The sequence below is a fragment of the Corylus avellana genome, chromosome 2 (genome assembly GCF_965113065.1).
Source record: "Corylus avellana chromosome 2, dhCorAvel1.hap1.2, whole genome shotgun sequence".
NCBI lineage: Eukaryota > Viridiplantae > Streptophyta > Magnoliopsida > Fagales > Betulaceae > Corylus > Corylus avellana.
In genome coordinates this window covers 2,158,021-2,173,056 of record NC_142491.1, presented here as the reverse complement: position 1 = coordinate 2,173,056, position 15,036 = coordinate 2,158,021, and the positions used below count along the sequence as shown (strand labels likewise).

Sequence of the window (15,036 nt, the reverse complement as noted above, 5' to 3'; positions counted from 1 at the left end):
TGTTATTTAAAATTATACTGTAGAACAATAATCACTTACTTGTAGTAAATGGCCACTCGATCTTTGTGCGTTTCAGCACAATTTTGCTCATTGCTCCTCGGTGAAGAACGTGTGATCTCAGTGAACATGAGACCTTCAAATCTTCTTACCAAAGATTGACGATATATCGTATAGTGGAAGACTAAGTAACAACAATTAGAAGCGTCTGCGTCTGACCAAAAGATAAAACAAGCCCTTAGGCTTAAAAAAAAAAAAATTAAACTCTTCAGAGTGTTTGAAAGAAATTATCTAACTTAATAATAATTTAATTGAGTCTTTGTTTTCGATTACAAACTATATAACATATATATATAGAGAAAGTAAACAAAATCCTAATAAGAAAATTAAACAATTAAAGTAAATCTAATCGTAGTAAGGAATGGAAATAAAGTCCTAATCAAATAAAATCATGATGTAAAATAGGAAATCAAACATAATTGACAATCACATGGAATCCTAACAAATCTTTCCTTTTGTACTTCCATTGTCTGAGTACAGGTAACATTTTAATCAAGCAATGCTACTCTAATATTATTTTTAATACTTTTCTTATTTTCATTTTCACCGAAAAATATGTGTAAATGTCAATGATGTCATCCTACATCACAATAACAAAGTGATAATTAAGAGAAGGGACAAATGCAAAATCAGTCATTGAGGTTGTCCTAAATTAAAAATCATTCTCTGTGGTATAAAAAATAATTTATAGGTCCATATAGTTGGCTTAAATTACAAATTACTCCATGTGGTAAAAAAAAAAAAATTATAGGTCCTCAATGTAGGCCAAAATAATAGTTTACTTCTTAAAATTAATTTCTGTTAACTTAACAGAATTCGTAACTTTGTCAAGTCATACCCAATAAAAACGTGACACATGTTATTATTAATTTATGACTTTAAAAAATCGCAATTAGGATTTTTCACATCATATTATGACACTAGCTAAAATTACATATCAGTCATCACTCTAAGTCATATTGCTACAATAAATTAACCTAATATCTTATATCCCCGAAGTTTTACTATGTCTGTAACCTTCTCTCATTTTCATCTTCCTTGTTACGGTTTGGAAGCATTTTGCGAGAATTTGACGGTCACATCTTCTAACCATTGAAAAATAAATAAAACAAAATTCAAATTAATAAATTGTGACAAAGTTTTCATTCAAATTAAGTTAGAGAAAATTGGGTTACTCCTTTTGTTAAACTGACATTTATCTTTAAAGCATGAAAATTGATTTCAGGAAGTAAACTATGATTCTAACGGGTTATTGAATGTTTCGTTACTATGTCGATTGTTTTACACACCCTAAGACCCTTCTAGGGTACTAACTACGAACCTAACACACAGGAAAGCCTTTTATTTTTTCTGATTTTTTTTTTTCTTTTTTTGATTTGCATCTCTCTCTCTCTCTCTAGGGGATTTTTTTTTTTTTTTTTTTCAATTCTACTTTGGCTTGATCTTCACAAGAGTTGTTTTAAGAGCCATTTTTCCACAAAAAAATAAAAAATAAAAATATTTTTCAAACATTTTCTATACCTTTTTTTTTCATTTTTTTTTTTTTCATTTTTACTATGTTTACTCGTTTTCTTTTTAACTTTTATAAAATTTAAATTAAGTTTTAATTTTTCTTTTGTTCTTATTAATTTAGAAACTCCTTTGTTTCAGTAAAAATCTCTCTAAAACCTAAATGTTTTTATTTTCTTTAACAAAAACATATAGCAAATGTTTTTATCTTTACTTCATTGTCAGAAAAAAAATATATTATTAAGTTATAATAACTATCACTTTTTGTAGAAATAATTGTATTGGATTGAACTTTATTAAAACTGAACTAAAGCATTTTTACATGGACAAAAGTTTCCTCCAAATCAGTTGGGTGGAAATATCTTTCAACCCATTTAAAATAATGTCAAATGTCTATAAACATTGAAAATGAACATTAAATTTAGTTTAAATTAATAAAATGCTATTAATGACGTTAAGAATTTAATGTGTCTTTTAAATGTTTATAAACAATTGACACTATTTTAAATGAGTTGAAGGATATTTCCTTCTGACTGGCTTGGAAGAAATTTCTGTCCTTTTTATATTGTTAAATCACCATTTATTCCAAAATTTTTAAGCGGAATATGTAAATTTAATCACTTAACAATTATTTTAACATTCTCATCATGTGTGGGCTAAAACTCTTTTTTAATAGTTGAGACCCAACATGTAGAATATTTAATTTAAATGTGGGTAATACCATGTTTTTTTGACATGTCCACACAAGAGGGGGGAGGGGGGATTCGAACTAGTGACCTCCGCTTTATAAGACGTGGTCCCCAACCGATTGTGGTAGCCCTTGGGGACTGGGTAATAACATGTTACATTACCATTTATCCCAAAAGTTTAAGTGAATAGAAAAAGATAAATTTAATTAGTTAAATATTACTATGACGAAGATGAGACTTGACTTAAACTACCTAAAGAAAATAGAGCTTTCTATCATTAGAAATATCCCAAATTACTATCGGATCATTGGCAGCATTCCCATTCCCTATTATTAATACATTAGGTCTAAGTGTTTTGTAAGAGAATAGTGTTAAATTACCATTTGTCTTAAAAGTTTAGGGTTATAAGAAAATATAAATTTAATCATTTAATCAATGCTTTAATACCCTCTCACGTATGAACTCAAATTTTATTTTAATAAGTAAGGCCCAATACGTGGAATACATAATTGAAATTGGGGGTGAATAACCAAGATAAGGTTCGAATTCAAGACCATTGGCTCTAATTCCATTTTAAATCACCACTTATCCTAAAAAGTTAAATTTAATGAATTAATCAAATACGTTAATAAATATAACATGAAAGATTGGTATGTTCTTCAAATCATCATACATTTAAATACATTGTCTTGATATGTATATTGCTTTTGAATAAACATCATTGGCCTTCTTTTTTTCTTAATGTATATATACTGTATATTAATTTATCATTCTTATGAAATTATTTTGTTATTAGTGAAACTCTGAATTGAAGGAGTAAAGATCCAATGAGAATCAGATGAACACATAAAATGTATAAAAAAAATAAAATAAAAACAAAAAGAAAAAAACTGGTAGTAATAAATCAGAACTCGAACAGCATCCGTGGTGCATATCCAAGTGCATTCAGGTGAGCTGCCATAGCCTTGTTCATTGGTGGTGGGCCGCACCTCAGTATCTGCAAACCATTAGTTTTAAGTGAGTGAAGGTATATATATATATATATATATATATATTAAAAAATAAATAAAAGATAAATGTTATTTAATAGATTGTTATACTTAAGGACCGTTTGGAATTGCGGTTTCAATAAGTACGATTTTAAAAATTATGTTTTTCAAATTGCTACTTTTTAAAATCGCAAAGGCGTTTGTTAAAACATGTTAAAAAATATATTTTATATTTTTATTAAATATTTGTTATATGAAATCGTGATTTTGGTTTAAATTAATGCCTTTTCAAATAAACACCTCATAATCTGCTTTTAGAAATCACATTTTTTTTTTCCCTATTTTAGATTGCTTTTTAAATCGTAATGCCGAACACCTTATATTTTGCGATATCTTTTAAAAGCACAGATTATTATTGCGAAATCGCAATCCCAAACACATTCTTATTCTATACGAGTGTCATACGACTGAAATGACATGAGAGTAAAAATCAGCTCTGAAATGTTCTTTTTTACAAATTTTTGCCGATAAAAATTCTGATTTTTACTGTAACGTTGTGCCGAGTGTATGACAGTTGTATCAGGTGGCATGACAATTAACTTTTGCAAATATTTCTTCAAAATAGAAATAAAAATTTGGATAGCAACCTGAATATCCCGGGCTGGTGCGGGGCAGTGAAATTGAATCATTTCCTTGGATACATATCCAATGCCACCATTCCATGGTACAGGAGGCTGGCAATAATGGGGAAAATACAAATGTTAACCAAAATGAGGCAAGATGTATATAATTATTCCTTTTTCTTCCTTGGGGCCAGGGTGAAAGTATTGAAAGTCTCATGTACTAAATCAGTAGCTGAGTTGTTAGACACTGAATAATAAGATTGAATGTCTTAACAAAAAAGGTTTGCACAAAAATGGAAAGAATCGTGAATAATATTTGAGGATTATTTTTAGAATAATATCTTTTACTTTCTCTACATGAATTTTACTTTGTCGCTAAGTTTAGAGCTATTTTTGTATTTTTATAGTCAAACTTAGCCTATATAAAGGCTAGTCTGTATTATTTTGGAATTAAGTTTTGAAGGATCAATTAAATTTTAATTTTTCGAAGTTATTTTTCTGTTTGGTTATCTAGGGCAATTAGACTATTTCTCGTCCCTATTTGTTATTTCTGTTTTCTTTCTTCCCTGAATTTCCTTTTCAATGTTCAATTTTTAGTTTCTGCTACTAGTATACGCCGTCAGAAAAATCATAGGCTTCGTTTGTTTCGACGTAAAATAATTTTTGAAAAATATTTTCCATATTTTACGGTGTTTGGTGTGACATAAAATAATAATCAACGGAAAATATTTTCCGTTTGACCGAAAATTCTTTAATTTTTAAAAAATAATTTTCATTTTTGAAAACTGCAACCGGGGATCCACCCAAGACCTGCCCAAGACTCTGCTGGGACTTCACTAGGACACGCATGGGCCCGTGCTGGGACCTAACCTAGACCCCTCTTGGACCTGGTTAGGACATTTCCAGGATCCAGTTGAGATTCCACATGGACTTGGTCGGGACTTGGTCGAGACATTTTCGTAATTTAAAGTTTAATATGATTGAATGACAATATACATATTAAAAAAAAATTGTGATTTTTCATACGCGCCAAAATCCGAAAAATGTTTTATGGAAAATCGTTTTTGAGGAAAATGTTTTCAGATGTTTTCCGCTGAAAACATTTTTCAAAAGAAAACATTTTATGTCGAAACAAACGGAGCCTTAGTTCTGCCCGGCACACATACTCGTCTTCTAATTGGATAATTTGTTGCAAATTTCAAATGAGTCAGTAGCATACAAATGAGCCAGTGGTACCTAAAGCAAAGAAAAATAAGAGGAAAAAGAAATTTGAAAGAAATGTTGTAGCAAAGGAACCGACCTGATTCAAAACATAATAGACTTTGAAACGGTCAGGAAATTTACTAGTGAAGGCAGCTAGCTCTTCCTGCAGAAAGTCCAGAACAAATGCATTACCATCAATAGTGCATCAGATGAAACAAAAGTTGAAGACTTTCTAAATAAAGTATTATAAAAAAGTATTGATTTTAATTGAAAGAGATCTGACTTTGCATCATATTGAAAAGAAATAGGAAACTAAGATCTGCTTTAGAGAGACAAAGATATCTTGTAATTTCTTATAGATTTGGTCCATCTTTTTTCAGATGTTGTAAGCAGTGAAGACTGCAGAGAAAGGTAAATCAAATTTAGTTTCTTGTAGATTGGTTGCAGAAGGAAACAGGATTTAGAAACTTTTGAACAGACATAATAGTTACAGCATATACAGAAAAAAAATAAAAAGAAGAACAGAAAGACCAGGTTAGGCATCAAGGCAGTTTTCTAGCAGATAATTACTTTTTAAGTTCTTCCTAGTTAAACATAATGAAAACTGATAAAGACAAATCTGCTTTAAGCTATGGAGTTCATATTCTCACTTATTCAACAAGTAAAGCAAAACAAGCAGATTTTTCATAGATTCCAATGCTGTCAAAGTTTGCAGATTCATTATCATATTATACATACATTGTTAAAGAAGTTAAAGCTACTTCATGCAATTTGTTTAAAAAGAAAAAGAAAAAAAACATATGGAAGCAAAAGGACTGGAATCCTCCCCTCAAATGCCAATAGACCAATACTTTTGTGGCCACATAGAGAATATGAAATGCTTTGTGTTATTGTTCAAAGCTTTGTGTATCTCCTAGGGTTAACAGGTGGCAGGACCTTTTCTTAAGCTTCAGATTGGCAATGGGGAGTCAAATTTTTCTTTTGCATGATATTGGCACCCAGATGGATCTCTTATGTGAAAATATGGTCAAAGATAATGTATAAATGAAAATGCTTAAATTTGCCTATTCATGAAGATTCAGCTACTTGGGAAGCCTCAAATCAGGGGTAGAAGTTCAGCTACTTGGATTGAAGTTATAGATTCAATTTCTAGAGTTCTTTGTTGGAGAGTCATCTGGTTTTTGAAACCTGTTCCTAGTTAACTGTTTAAAACAGGCTCTCCACTGAAGACAGTTTGATTTGAGGGGCTATAATGGGATCATCCTCTGCAATTTTTGAGGGCTTTATTTATGAAAAGTTAAAAATCACCTTTTCATTCAGTATGTTTCCTGAATGGGTTTGGAGGAGGTTTCTGCAAAACTGTTTGGTTGATTCCCTGGATGTCTCTCTTTAAAAGTTTAAAACTAGCTTTATTTTGTCATGTTTTTTATGTTTTGAGTGCCCTGCTTCATAGAGCTCATAAATGATTCTTCTTGGTGTTCTATCTGTTTGGTTGAACTAAATTTTCTAATTCATCCTGAATTGTGTGTGTATACATTTGTATATAAAAGAAAGTGAAGCAAGAAAAATTACCTTCAAGAGAATGTCATCCTCTGTAACATTGGCATAAATAAGATTGACATTGGTCTTATCTTTTGGGTTTTTTAGTATGGCTTGAATGAGCTGGAGCCCCAAAAAGGGGACAAAGAGACAAAGAAAGAGAAGTAGATATGAGAACCTTAAAACCAGCAAATGCTTGAAACAAAAAAAAACCAACAACAATACTCATAAGCAAGAAGAAGTTGCTACTTTACAAATGTTCATATATGTACCTGAAACATTGGGGTTATGCCAGAGCCACCAGCAAGCATTCCAAAAGCTCGAGCTTGGCCAGGTTTGTATTTAAAACGCCCCTTTCAAGCATAAAAGTATTATATTAAAATGCTCAAACAAATAAATTATAAAGTTAAGTTCCAATGAATGAAATTTTGTAAATGGTTCTATAACTAAAATTATCACCATCTTTCAGATTAAGTTTTCCACCAAACTGAGTTGGGAGAAATTTCTTCAATCCAATCTAGTAAACTTGTATGTGTACAAAATGCACATGATTCATAGATTGAATTGGAAAATTTTCTTTCAACAGAATTTTGAGGAAAACTTTGTCCCGGCTACTGAATAGCCAACTTGTACACAAAAACAAAATTCAAAACAATTTATTGATTACATATATAACTTAACATGTGATTATCTCCATAAATAGACCATGTACCTTGGGGCCATTAACAGGCAGGTAATCACCTTCACGCATCTGTCTGAAATGGTGGGACATTTTTCCCTTGGGATACATCTTTCACAGGAAAAATCAAAATGAGAAACTGAGTTAACTGAGAAACATTAAGGGGGGAGGTGAGATATATGTATATATATATATACCTTAACAACCAGTTCAAAGTAACCAACATCTGAATCCAAAGTGATTGGGGTGTAGGGTCTAGTGACTTCTCCACCTTCGCTATCCTTTCCCCTGCGTAACTAAATGGAACACAAATTGCTTTTAGGTTTTTAGTATTGTCACTCTGTCATTAGAGCCGTAAACAAACAAAGCTACTCGTGAACAGATCGACTCTCGCTCGGTCAGGTTATAAGCTTCATAAACATATATAGAGAACCAAACTTTAAAGTACATATGCTGATATGCAGATCAATGAAACACCCAAGTTTTGTAGTAGAGAATTGCATTACATGCTGTTGGATGGGAGTAGTATGACAGATAGAATAACATAAGGTAAAATGTTGGAGAAATTTCACTTAATTCCCCAAACTTTTATTACTTTTGCAATTATCTCCCAAAGTTCAAAAATTCACAATTTAATGTATCAAGCTTTTAATTTTTTTTGCAAAGTCACCCCTCCCATTAGGTTTTGGAGGTTAAATCAAACAACAAAGGGGTAAAATGACTTTTATACCTCTGAAACTTTTATAAAATTTCAAATTTACACTTCATTAAAAATTAAAATTAATTTTTTTTAGGAAAAAAAAAATCAAACTTGACCTGTGGGTCATTTTTAGAATTTTTTTTTTTTAAAAAAAAAAAAAAAAAATCATGGGTATTTTGGTAATTGTAATGACTTCAGTTAGGATTTTACAAAAAATTGAAACTTTGATACACTATATTAAGAGTTTTTGAACGTTGAAAAGTAATAAAAGTTGAGCGTATTAAGTAAAGTTTCCTTAAAATTTTAGATAGTAAGAGAGGCAGTTACTTGAACCTGCAAAGTACATGTTGTCCGACAGGAAGACCCAAGATTGAAGAAGGTGTAGGAAGAGCAAATCTGAACTTTGCAGTATTGTGGCTCAGCTGCGTTTTCTTAATAAGTTTGAATTTAATGTACTTCTTAGGATTTAAGCAACCTGGAAAGACATATCATGTCATTCAAGTAGTCAGTTTGTGGCCAAACCAGAATTAAGACCATTAGAAAAACTAACGACAAGGAATAATGATTGTTTTGTTTGATAATTTCACACCAGGAAAAAGTACTGTGGAAGATCCAAAGGTTGTGCAAGTGGGGACAGAATCATAGAATTTATTAACAGAACAAAAGCATCTAGAAAGTTATTTTAATTGTTGGGGAAGATAAATGTTTAGGAGATCTTTTCTTTCCAGCATATCAAACTATGGGTCCGTTTGGATTTGCAGCATTAAAATGTGCGATTTAAAAAAATAGCTATTTCAAAACGTACTATTTGAGAAAGCGGTTTTTAAAAATAGAGTTAAGCGTGTAGTAAAATCACAGTTTTGCCTTTAAAATCACAATTAACCTTTTTAAAACGGTGTGTTTTTAAATACGCAACTCATTACTTGCGATTTGATAATCCCGATTTTGCTACGTTTTTCAAAGCAGAATTTTTAAAAATCGCACTCACAAACCATAAGCTTTTTGCGATTTTGTTTAAAATCATATTTTTCCTATATATATATATATATATATATATATATATATATATATATATATATATATATATATTGGCTTATGGGACCATAAGCCCCCTTGTCTCATCTAACCCTTTTGAAATCAAGCCTTAATATAACATGTTGAGATCCATTTAATTGAAAATTTTAAGCTTATGAACATAATATATGTTATGTATGATGTATCTATGTGTGCATGCATGCATATATATAATGCATGCCCATGGCCAGATACAAATATGAGAAGATGCATAGTCATATATATATATATATACCTCTGTGTTTGTTGGTGTAATATAGAAAGGCAGCAGAAATGCCAACCAAGGCAAGAGCGACGGCCGCCCCCAGCAGCTCGGGATGGGGCATTTGCACGGACTCAAACGGTAACTTAGACATTTTGGGATACTCAAAGCTCACCTCAAACGGTAACTTCAACTTCTTTCCCATTCAACTTGAAATGGATTACAATTTCGTATGGGTATTAAATACATCTTTGGCTCTTTCCATCTTATGCCTTACTTGTTCTTCTCATTCATGTCCCTATCTCTTTATGGATTCCAAGATTTTTTACCAACGTCATGAGGGAGGGAATGAAGTAAGGCATCATCACAAAAGGTTTTATGGGGAACCCACATAAATAAAAGGAAATGTATCACTTTTGGTCCATAAGTTTGTTCTAACACCAAATTGATCCTTGTGGTCTCAAAATTACCCCAAATAGGGGCGGAGTGAGAGAGGGTCGAGAGGGGGCATATGCCTTCCTCTCAACCCCAAAAATTGCCTTTACGTACTTTCAATAGATTTTTTTGGCATACCCTAGATACCCACCCTCAACCAATCACAGGCTTCGAAATTAGCGACAGTAACAAGCGGCAAACAATTCTTAAACTCTCATAATTTCGATTTCAATATTGTTTTTGAGATCTAGACATTAGGTCAATCACGAAGAAAAAAAATACACAGTTACAAACGATGCCGTTTAAACATTAGTTTTTATTATATATACAAAAACGCTTTGTTCCAATTCAACTTGTGAGTTGCCTTTTTTTTTTAATGACAAAATGCGTCGTTTGGTTTAGCTTTTTAGGATTAAGCATGTGTTTTTTTTTTTTTTTTTAAATAATTAAGCATGAGTCTTTAATAAGTGAAAAAGGTCGCTTTTCCGCTTTAAATAAATAAATAAATAAATAAGTGCCTCTTTGTATAACACTTTGACTCTTGACAGTGGTCATATTGGTATATTGAAAAATGATAAATATCATTCTTCATCCTATCTTTCACCCATCTTCTTACCGTCCATCATTAGATTTGTATGACCTACATGTGAGTCCCACAAATCCAATAGTAGATTTTGTAAAAGAAATGGTTGGGAGAATAATGTGTACCATGACTCTAGTATTTTTACATATATAAAAAGTGAATCTATACTATGTTGCCGGTTTCTTTTTCTTTTTTTCCCTAATTTTCCGGTTGTTATTTCAATTTGAAAAAGTTTGAAAGAACCCAAAACAACATGCTTAAAGTTAGAATCAAACCCATAGTTGGATTCGCAACAAAAGGGACAACAAATATTTGCATCAAAGTGGATAAATGATTGCCTTGTTACGTATATTGGAGAATGATATATTCAAGATTATCTGCAATAAAGAATTAATGTAGTGATTTCAAAATATAAAGACTGATCAAGGACAATTGAATAAATTAACGCTAAAAAAAAAATTGAATGAGTGTGGCAAAAAAATTGTAAGTTACATTTATTTGTTTTAAAAAATAATTAAATTTTGTTGAATTATTTATTTATTTCGTTACTTATATTTTTTAATCAATTTTGTTCAACTTTTATGCTGCGGTAATGACTCGCCGATAATGTGGAAAATAAAACTTAATTGACAATCACAATATTCACAACGTTGGAGTTGATATATTTTAATTGTTGGAGAGATAAATATTTTGAAAATCTTTTAACAAGATCTTGATATACATAGTAGGACATCGCTAAATTCACACATGTATCCTCCAACAATCTCTTCCCTCGTATGAGTCTTCCAATATATCAAGCTATGGGTCGATTTCGATTTGCAGCTCTAAAATGTGTGATTTAAAAAAATTGCAATTTCAAAATGTACTATTTGAATACACGATTTTTAAAACCGCAGTTAAGCGTTTGGTAAAATCACTATTTGACCTTCAAAATCGCAATTTAACCTTTTTAAAATTGTGTGTTTTAAAAAACGAACCTCATTTTGCCTGCGATTTGATAATGCCGATTTTTGCTACATTTTTCAAAGCACAATTTTAAAAAAATTGCACTCACAAACGATACACTTTTCACAATTTTGTTTAAAATCGCAATTTTTTTCTAAAAGATTGACCTATCAGACCATAAGCCCCCTTGTCTTGTCTAACCCTTCAAATCAAGTCTTAATATAAGGTGTTAAGACTCATTTAATTTAAAAATTTAAGCTTATAAATTTGGGCCGAAATGTCATTACAATACCTCATACTTCTATAAATGTTATTCAGTATGCGAGACTTGACCTCATGTGCTCATACTTGTATACTTCAACATTAATCAAACAACACTATTATGGAAAACCTCATAGCAATACTCATAAATATCCCCATTCCATTATCAATTGATTTCAAAGTTTCTTTCTCTTCTTTTCTTTTTCTTGAAAAAAGGTATCCCATCAGTTTGTTTCAATCCATTCAAAACGTGTAGTTACAAACATGAACATGCCCAGATACAAATATGAGATGATGCTTATATATATATATACCTCTGTGTTTGTTGGTGTAATATAGAAAGGCAGCAGAAATGCCAACCAAAGCAAGAGCAACAGCTGCCCCCAGCAGCTCGGCATGGGGTATTTCAGGGGCGGACCCCCGTTCTGTGTTTCGTCCCCCCAAAAGTTTTTTCAACCCTTCTTATTAGGGGCCTAGAAAAAAAATAACCACGATATTAGAACAAGCGTCCCCCCAATATTTAATATTTGTCCCCCCAAAACCTTTTTGTATATATTTTGACTCTCTCTTTGAAATCTATTTGCTTTCAGCCTCTGCTCCTTTGCAATGTTCAAGACAGCAGTAATGACAATTAATCCTCCTCTTCCTTCTCTCTTTCTCTTTTTAAGCCCACTTAATATTCATTTTACTTCTTGAAATTTAGGGAATTAATTTAATTTCTTAGATTATAGTGTAAGGAATAACACAATATAATGATGTTGTAATTTGACTTCCTTACCTTCAACGTAGGTAGATATAACAAATGTGGTTATAGTCCGTTTACAAGAAATGACACTACAAACTTGAATTTAAACATTTACATTTGAATGTAGATATCTATTAGCAGAGTAGTTTTTATCGGTATCCTTATCTGTTCTGATAGTTGATTCAGATTTGAATTCGTTTGGTCTGAAAAATTAATTTGTAATAAAATTGTAACGTCTTTTGTCCTTTGAAAATCATCCAACTTAATTCCTTATCTTTTTTTTTTCTTCTAAAGAATATAAACGCAGCATAGGCAAATATATATATATATATTTCCTTGAAAAATCATCAAACTTAATTTTTTTACCTGTTTCTTCCTCTAAGAACATAAACAACTGAGTTGTCGACCATAAGCACAACTCCATAATGCTAAATTACTTTTGTTGGTGCCCTACGCCCTAGCATATAAACAAATGAACCTGAGGATCATGCGGTGTAAACACTCTTCTCAATGGTTCAAAGATCTCATAAGTTCAACCCCTCATTATTACCACCGCTCATGTCTATGTAAGTTCGTCCTCCCAAATAACAAATCCTGGTTCCGCCCCTGGGGTATTTGCATGGACTCAAACGGTAACTTTGACATTTTGAGAGACTCAAAGCTCACCTCAAACGGTAACTTAAACTTTTTTCCCATTCAACTTGAAATGGATTACAATTTCATATCATATGGGTATGTATTAATTAAATAACTCTTTCCATCTTATGCTTTACTTGTTCTTCTCTTTATGGATTCCAAGATTTTTTACCAACTTCATGAGGGAATGAAGTAAGGCATCATCAGAAAAGGCTTTATGGGGAATTAACCCACATAAATAAAGGGAAAACTATCAGTTTTGGTCCATAAGTTTGATCTTACACCAAATTGCTCCTTGTCGTCTCAAAAGTACCTCGAGAAGAACCATACTCTGCAACCCCAAGGGCTTCAACATTACCCGCGGTGGCAAGTGGCAAACGATTCTCAAACTCTCAAAATTTCAATTTCACTGTTGCAGAGATTTAAAAATTAGGTCAATCAAGAAGAAGACAATACACAATTACAAACAATGCCGCTTAAACATTGGTCTTTATTATATATACAAAAATGCTTCGTTTCAATTAAACTCGTGAGTTGCAATTTTGTTTTTTTTTTTTTTTAATGAAAAATGCTCCATAGTTCGTGCGTACTTGAGAGTTGAGGTTCGTGAAGTGTCCGTTCAAAGTTTAAAAAACGCATTGTAAATAAATGCATTATTCCATTTTCCTTGTAGAAAGAGTCCATGGCCTCATACTCACCTCTCCTATTATTATTCAAGCTTCTTATGGACATTCCCAACTGATTTTCTACCTCCAATAATATTCTTCTCTAATATTTTTTTGTAGTTATAATGATTGCATATTATTGTAATTTCATTATTTTAGGAATTATTCTATAATAATTATTTTCCTACAATAAGCTGCAATACTCTTTATAAAATGATCGATCGATGTAGATGTTGTATGACAAATTAATCAATGAAAACACCGAAATCTTTATTAACAGAACAAAAACATCTACTAAGTTATTTTAATTGCTTGGGAGATAAATGTTTTCGAAATCTTTTAGCGAGGCCTTTGATATTGAATATTTGGGCTTCACAATCTCCTTCCTTACATATCAGCAATCAACAGCACCAATCGGCCAAGCCAACCAAAATCCAAAACAACAGAACACAGAAAACATCCTTAACATAAACCAAAAAAGAACAGAACCTAGAAAACCCAGAACCAAGAATTTTGAAAGCCCTTATGAAAATATCAATTTTTGTACTATGCCCCTACAAATGTCAAATCTGTCTCATCACTTTTTTTTTTTTTTTTTTAAAGTCCCCAATAGCTGGATGTACCTGGGAGAAAGTAATAAAAAAAATACATGTTTTTACGGACGTATTTTATCTAGCTGTACTTTTCTGGACGTACTTGTTCTATCTCATGACCTTTCTGTAAGGGATATATATAATAGTATGGGCATCTTAAGTGTAATGAGTATATTAGGTTAGTGGGCCAAAGCCCTTTGGTGAGTAAGGTCCAAATAGTTATGCTTGAGTTTAGGGACTAACTCCATATAAGATTCCTAATAAAATTGTACAAGACATGAAAATGATTATTTAGTAAAAAGTTTCCTGGAGATTAGCTGTTCTCAAATCAGCTTTGGAGATTCGTGGGGTTTCTCGAAGTGTTCATTCTCAATTACCATCTAATCTTTCATATTCAATTATTCATTCAAATATCTCAAATTACATATAGGAAAATATGTTACATAACTTGTACTTTCTTTTTCAACGTGCCCCTATTCATCAATTCGGACTTTTTTTATTTTTTTAGGTATTTTATACAGCACACATGCTGTTAAAACATTGAAGGGTTCCGATTTAACTAAATAATTGAATGGCTCAGATCTGTCAGAGTTTTAATTCATCAAGTTATCTTTCATCCATCACTTCTTCTCCTTCCTTCTCTCCTCAGTAAAACCTGTCTCTCCATTTCAACCATGCTACTCACGAGAGAGCAATATCCTCATCTTCATTCAAAGATTTGACAAGAATGACACTGAAATGCATGAACAGTAGCAAGTGACCGAGAGAGAAAGAGAAAAGGAAGAAGAAGAGGGGATGAATGGAAGTGAGCTTGGTGAAAATCTGAACCCTTCAATTATTTAGTTAAATTTGAACCCTGAAAGTTTTTAACAAAATTTAACTACTGCACACAATATATTTAATTTAATT

General features: G+C 31.6%; 1 protein-coding gene across 1 annotated transcript; it reads right to left on the bottom strand.

The window, feature by feature from the left end:
• Positions 1 to 3,159: 3,159 nt before the first annotated feature.
• Positions 3,160 to 9,458, bottom strand: LOC132167267 (NADH--cytochrome b5 reductase 1-like). Its single transcript, XM_059578178.2, has 9 exons — positions 9,298 to 9,458; positions 8,322 to 8,463; positions 7,486 to 7,576; positions 7,322 to 7,399; positions 6,882 to 6,962; positions 6,643 to 6,732; positions 5,168 to 5,233; positions 3,892 to 3,978; positions 3,160 to 3,252 (listed from the first exon to the last, which is right to left on the bottom strand). Exons 1-9 carry the CDS (start codon positions 9,416 to 9,418, stop codon positions 3,160 to 3,162), a joined length of 849 nt encoding a protein of 282 aa, XP_059434161.2. The 5' UTR covers positions 9,419 to 9,458.
• Positions 9,459 to 15,036: the final 5,578 nt, after the last annotated feature.